The 6,699-nt window shown below is 53.1% G+C and overlaps 1 protein-coding gene across 1 annotated transcript; it reads right to left on the bottom strand.

The window, feature by feature from the left end:
• Positions 1–1,434: 1,434 nt before the first annotated feature.
• LOC137916138 (synaptotagmin-11-like) lies at positions 1,435–5,190 on the bottom strand. Its single transcript, XM_068759244.1, has 4 exons — positions 5,157–5,190; positions 3,748–4,607; positions 3,314–3,434; positions 1,435–3,248 (listed from the first exon to the last, which is right to left on the bottom strand). The coding sequence occupies exons 1-4, from the start codon at positions 5,188–5,190 to the stop codon at positions 2,938–2,940; spliced, it is 1,326 nt and encodes a 441-aa protein (XP_068615345.1). The 3' UTR covers positions 1,435–2,937.
• Positions 5,191–6,699: the final 1,509 nt, after the last annotated feature.

The following is a 6,699-nucleotide window of genomic DNA, read 5'->3' as shown; positions in this document are numbered from 1 at the left end:
ATCGGGTCTTTGGCTTACCCCACCGGCGTGTCTCCAGTGATGAAGAAGCTGCTGGACTGAGCGATGAGGAGGAGGAGGAGGAAGAGGAGGAGGAGGAGGAGGAGGGTTCTGACTTCATGACCTGCTGGAACCGGTCGGGTTGAAGGCAGCGACCTGATTGGACGGTTTGAACTGAAAGGTCTTTTTGTCTGTGGGCGACCAATCGATTAACGGAGCTGCTGATCGGTGGAGAACGACCCAGCCCGGGGGGGGGGGGGGGGGGCTGATGTTAGCTAACGTTAGCGCTCAGATCAGCTGATCGGGTCACCTGTGGAGGACATGTCTTCAGAAGCCTGAGGGGGCGGGGTTGTCCACGAAAATAAGAGGTGAACCTTCAGTAGAGTCCTTTCAACAAGAAGGACAACCAGAGACAGGACAACCAGGACAGAAGGACAACCAGAGACAGGACAACCAGAGACAGAAGGACAACCAGAGACAGGACAACCAGGACAGAAGGACAACCAGAGACAGGACAACCAGAGACAGAAGGACAACCAGAGACAGGACAACCAGGACAGAAGGACAACCAGAGACAGGACAACCAGAGACAGAAGGACAACCAGGACAGAAGGACAACCAGAGACAGGACAACCAGAGACAGAAGGACAACCAGAGACAGGACAACCAGAGACAGAAGGACAACCAGAGACAGGACAACCAGGACAGAAGGACAACCAGAGACAGGACAACCAGAGACAGGACAACCAGGACAGAAGGACAACCAGAGACAGGACAACCAGAGACAGGACAACCAGGACAGAAGGACAACCAGAGACAGGACAACCAGAGACAGAAGGACAACCAGAGACAGGACAACCAGAGACAGGACAACCAGAGACAGGACAACCAGGACAGAAGGACAACCAGAGACAGAAGGACAACCAGAGACAGGACAACCAGGACAGAAGGACAACCAGAGACAGGACAACCAGGACAGAAGGACAACCAGAGACAGGACAACCAGAGACAGAAGGACAACCAGAGACAGGACAACCAGAGACAGGACAACCAGGACAGAAGGACAACCAGAGACAGGACAACCAGAGACAGAAGGACAACCAGAGACAGGACAACCAGGACAGAAGGACAACCAGAGACAGGACAACCAGGACAGAAGGACAACCAGAGACAGGACAACCAGAGACAGAAGGACAACCAGAGACAGGACAACCAGGACAGAAGGACAACCAGAGACAGGACAACCAGAGACAGAAGGACAACCAGGACAGAAGGACAACCAGAGACAGAAGGACAACCAGAGACAGGACAACCAGGACAGAAGGACAACCAGAGACAGAAGGACAACCAGGACAGAAGGACAACCAGAGACAGAAGGACAACCAGAGACAGGACAACCAGAGACAGAAGGACAACCAGGACAGAAGGACAACCAGAGACAGCAGATCCCGATGGGGCCGCGGTTTATTGATGATTATTCATAACCAGATCTCACAAGAACAAGCGATTGATCAATACAGCAAAAGAGAAAACCTGCAGGAAGTAAAGCAGAGAACTTTGTCTGTGAGGAATAGGACAAGATTCCTCAGGAACCAGAAGCTGATTCTGGATCACTGTAAAGGGTCTCGGGAAGAACTGGACCATCAAAGACTGCAGTAAGAACACTTTGAGATCAGCCGTATTGATCCGTGTCCTCGTGTCCTCTTCCTATTTCAGTAAATCTGTTTTAGTTCTTCATAAAACACGCGGTCCTTAACCTGGTCCCTGGGGGACTCCGCCTTTAAACATTTACAGGAGTCAGAGGAGACATTCAGAGCTAACTTGTTTTATTAGCACGTTCAACTAGTGTTAACAAAGCTAACAGGTTAGCATCCAGGCCTACAGCAGGGGGCGCTCACACACACTAAAGCTCCGAGGACATCAAACAGGAAGGAACATCGTTGCATCTGTACAAATGGAAGGTCCGATCCAGGATCAGATCCCAACAGCCCAATGGGAGGAGTCTAATTATTCTGCTCTGACAACAGCCGGATCGACACGTGTTTTGGGGTGAATTTAGGCTACAGGCTAAAACCTGAGCTAGCTGTGTGCTAACTTAGCAGTACAGGCTAAAACCTGCGCTAGCTGTGTGCTAATTTAGCAGTACAGGCTAAAACCTGAGCTAGCTGTGTGCTAATTTAGCGGTACAGGCTAAAACCTGGGCTAGCTGTGTGCTAATTTAGCAGTACAGGCTAAAACCTGAGCTAGCTGTGTGCTAATTTAGCAGTACAGGCTAAAACCTGAGCTAGCTGTGTGCTAATTTAGCAGTGAACCGTGTCCTTTCTGTTTCCAGCCTGATTTGAGACTGAGGACAGATGATGATAAGGTCATGATGAGGTTGTGATGAGGTCGTGATGAGGTCATGATGAGGTCATGATGAGGTGCTGTCTTTAGGGGTTTTTCATGAATTACAGGTGTTGACATTACATGCAGGTATTCTACATGTCCTCTGTGGGCAGGACGGAGGACGGACGTCCTGCATCCACCCGAAGACGAGGGTGAGGACTATTTATACTTGATATACTGCAGTGTTTGTTAGTACCGCCATCCTGACATGCAATGGGGGGGGGGGGTCTGTTTAAATGTCACCACGTCCCCGTCTTCAGACGTGTGCAGCATTCCAGGACAGACGATGATCACAACAGCGCTGGTGTGTAGTATTAGTGTATGTGGTGTGTAGTATTTGTGTGTGTATTTGTGTATGTGGTGTGTAGTATTTGTGTGTGTATTTGTGTAAGTGGTGTGTAGTATTTGTGTATGTGTATGTGGTGTGTAGTATTTGTGTGTATTATTTGTGTAGTATTTGTGTGTGTGTATGTGTAGTATTTGTGTGTAGTATTTGTGTGTGTATTTGTGTAGTATTTGTGTGTGGCGTCCCGGCTGCTCCACGCCGCCCCCCCCTCAGTACTCGCTCAAGCTGTGCCATTTGGAGATCTGCCGGCGGGGGTTCTCGCACGCCTCCCTCCAGTGGGCGGCGCCGGAGGGGGCGGGGCTGTGCAGGCCCAGCTGCAGGCGGCCCAGAACCTCGTTCTTGGTGGTCCGGTCAAAGTCGACCACCAAGAACTCCACGGAGACGTCGGGCAGCAGCTCGGCCGGGACGTCGTAGATGAAGGACTCGTTGAAGACCGGGTCCAACGTGCACTTCTTCACGTGCGTCTTCTTCTTGGCGATGCGTTTGCGTCCGTAGAAGACGTTCACCTTCACGTAGGGGTCTGAGGAGGACACGGAGGACGTCAGATCAGACACAACTCCCACAATGCTTTGCTGCAGTACTCACTGGCTGACAGGCCGGTCATGTCCATCCTGGGCAGGTGGCGAGCCTTCAGGACGACCACGCTGAGACGGTGAGACACCGGCTGGTAGGACAGGGACGCCAGCAGCTCCCCACGAGCCCCGCCCTGAAACGGGACACAACGCGGTCATGTACTGCAGTACAAGTACTGACACAGGGACGCCAGCCACCTGATATTGCAGTACAAGTACTGAGACAGAAGCTGGTTCTAATTTCTGAGCTTCATTTGATTAGAATCTATAATCTATCATCTATCATCTATAATCCATATATATAATCTATAGATAATCTATAATCTATATATAATCTATCATCTATATATAATCTATAATCTATCATCTATATATAATCTATAATCTATATATAATTTATCATCTATAATCTAGCATCTCAACCAGCTCCCTGGTTCAGGAGCTCACCTGCGTGTTCCTCTTGGTGATCTCCTGGCTCAGGTGGACCCGCCCCGTGCTCGGGTCCACGCCCCTCAGCGGCAGCACCGCCTCCCCGATGACGTCATCGCGGGCGAAGCGGTCGAAGCTGAGAACCAGGAAGTGCAGCGTGAGGTCGGGCAGCGCGCTGAAGGCCACGCCGTAGAAGGTGAACGTCTCCTGGAACAGCGGCTCCAGGGTCCTCCTCAGGACGCGGGTCTTCACGCGGTGCTTCTTCTCCGGGAGGACGGTCATCTTCACGTAGGGGTCCGCGCCGCCCGCCTGCCCGTCCAGCGGGGGGAGGCCCTGCGCCCCCACGATGGTCACCACCAGCGCCTTCTTGGGGAAGTTGTAGTCCACGGTGAGGCTGATGGTGCCCCGGCTGGGCTCGGCCGTGAAGGGGGACGCGGTCTGGCTGCCGGTCTGGCTGCTGGAGTCGGCACGGACCGGTTCCAGCTGGCCCTGGCTGTGGACAGGGACCGGGGCGGGGCCAGTAGGGGGCACCAGGTGACTCATCTGCAGCTGCCCTGGGACGTCCAGGACGTTGTTCTCAGTGTCCACCAGGACCACGCCCCGACCCCCGGGGCCTCCGTCACGGTCCGCGCGCCGGAGGCCCCGGGCGGTCCGCCTGCTGCCGCTGAGGGATTCTGGGTAAATGCTGATGCCCTTCAGCATGTGGATGAACCTGTAGGGCGGGTCTTCGGCGCCGCAGTAACGGTCGCCGTGCAGCTTGTAGCGTCCGGAGACGCGGAGGTAACGCCGCCGACAGAAAGACCAGATCAGAACCAGAACCAGCACCAACAGAACCAGAACGCCAGCGCCGAGGAAGCCCGCCAGGACCGGAGACATGGCTGAGGGACGAAAGGGGGACAAAGCAAACGGTGCTTGAGACAGACGAGGACGATCGTCTTCAGCAGAACCAGGACGTCTTTGTCCTCGTGCTTCCGTCCGTCCACATGGATGGACGAGTCCCTTCATTGCATCACAACAGAGGGGGCGGGGCTAAGACAATGAGATCATTTTCTATGAAGTGGTGACATCATCGTTATGTGATGTCGTTAGAAGCAGAAGCTGAGACGCATGTGGACGTCTTTGTTCGTCCTGAAATGTCCCACGAGGACAAGCTGACGTCCTTCTCCAAGACAAAATGTGTCATTTTAACAAGACTGCGCGCCGGCTACAGACATGACGTCACCCGACACCCACCCCGACTGGCACGCGCTGGTGCACGAGAGCACGGAATCTGACCCGTGTAATTTTCTCCCTTTGAAGTCTTTCGACGTTATTAATGGTTTATAAACGTGGTGTGATGACGTCCACCCTTATTACCGGAACACATCAGCGAATAAGAGAACTAAAAGGCGGCTGCGAGGGGGGGGGGGGGGCAGCGGGCCTCTTACCGTAGGCGGGTCCCAGCTCGATCATGTCCGCCATCTTGTAGCTACGCGGGGATCGGGCCCTGCCGAGCCGAGCCGAGCGGAGCCGAGCGGAGCCGAGCGGAGCCGAGCCGAGCCGAGCGGAGCGATGCGGAGACGCGTTTACTTCCCGTCCATAGAGAAGGGGCGGGAGGAGAAGCAGCGAGGAGCAGCCGCGGGTCCGGGGACGGAGCCTTCCCGTGTCCGCTGACGTCGCTCTCCGGCGGGGGGACGGAGCCTTCCCGTGTCCGCTGACGTCACTCTCGGGCTCGCGACGCAGTGATGCTCGCGCGAGGATGCAGCGAGTCTGCGCGGAGCGCCTCGTGATGAGACTGGACGAAGATCGTCTATTGAGCTGATGACTCACTGCTGCGGGGGGGTCATGTGCAGAAGTTCGTCTGCTAAATGCGGAAAGATTCCGTAACATTTCCTTTCGCGGGTTCGTTTTCATTTTGCCCGCTATTTTCAGAATCCCTGCTTTATTTTTTATTTCCTGTATTTATGGTTCTCCGTACTAATTTACGTCGTTCTGCTCAAAAATCTGATTTTCTCGTACGAAACCGTATTTGATAATAAACCATAAAACAGTTTAATTAAGCCTAATACTATCCCTGTACTAATACTAATACCCGTATTAGTACAGGGATAGTATTAGTACAGGTATGGTATTAGTACAGGTGTGGTATCAGGCTTAATTTCCTGGACAGGTTGACCGTTTTTATTACATTAAAATATGCGTTCTTTTTCTAAAAAGAATACAAGTTGTGGAAAGTGTCAAACTGAGTGAGACATCACGACGTTGGTTCGACCTCTGGGGGGGTCACGTGGTCACGGTTTGAACTCGTTAATGCGCCAAACAAACATCATTTATTTAAGATAAATCATAATAATAATATTTAAATAAAAAAGTAATTATAATAATGCATATTGACAATCTATAATCGATAATCTATGAATGAAGGTGAGCAGCAGTAAAACGTGTGTAAAGGAGAAGGTCCCGGGGGGGACAGTGAGGGAGGACATGAGAGTGGCTGCTGTTGGGGGGGACGATGCAAAGGACAGGGCTAGAGGACGACCCAGAAGAGACATGGACGTAGTGAGGGGGACGGTGCAAAGGACAGGACTAGAGGACGACCCAGGAGAAGGGACATGGACGTAGTGAGGGGGACGGTGCAAAGGACAGGACTAGAGGACGACCCAGGAGAAGACACATGGACGTAGTGAGGGGGACGATGCAAAGGACAGGGCTAGAGGACGACCCAGGAGGAGACACATGGACGTAGTGAGGGAGGACGATGCAAAGGACAGGGCTAGAGGACGACCCAGAAGAGACATGGACGTAGTGAGGGGGACGGTGCAAAGGACAGGACTAGAGGACGACCCAGGAGAAGGGACATGGACGTAGTGAGGGGGACGATGCAAAGGACAGGACTAGAGGACGACCCAGGAGGAGACACATGGACGTAGTGAGGGAGGACGATGCAAAGGACAGGGCTAGAGGACGACCCAGGGGAAGACACATGGACGT

Source organism: Brachionichthys hirsutus, chromosome 3 (genome assembly GCF_040956055.1).
Source record: "Brachionichthys hirsutus isolate HB-005 chromosome 3, CSIRO-AGI_Bhir_v1, whole genome shotgun sequence".
NCBI classification, from domain to species: domain Eukaryota; kingdom Metazoa; phylum Chordata; class Actinopteri; order Lophiiformes; family Brachionichthyidae; genus Brachionichthys; species Brachionichthys hirsutus.
Note: the sequence above shows the minus strand (reverse complement) of the source record. Positions and strands in the feature narration are given on the sequence as shown.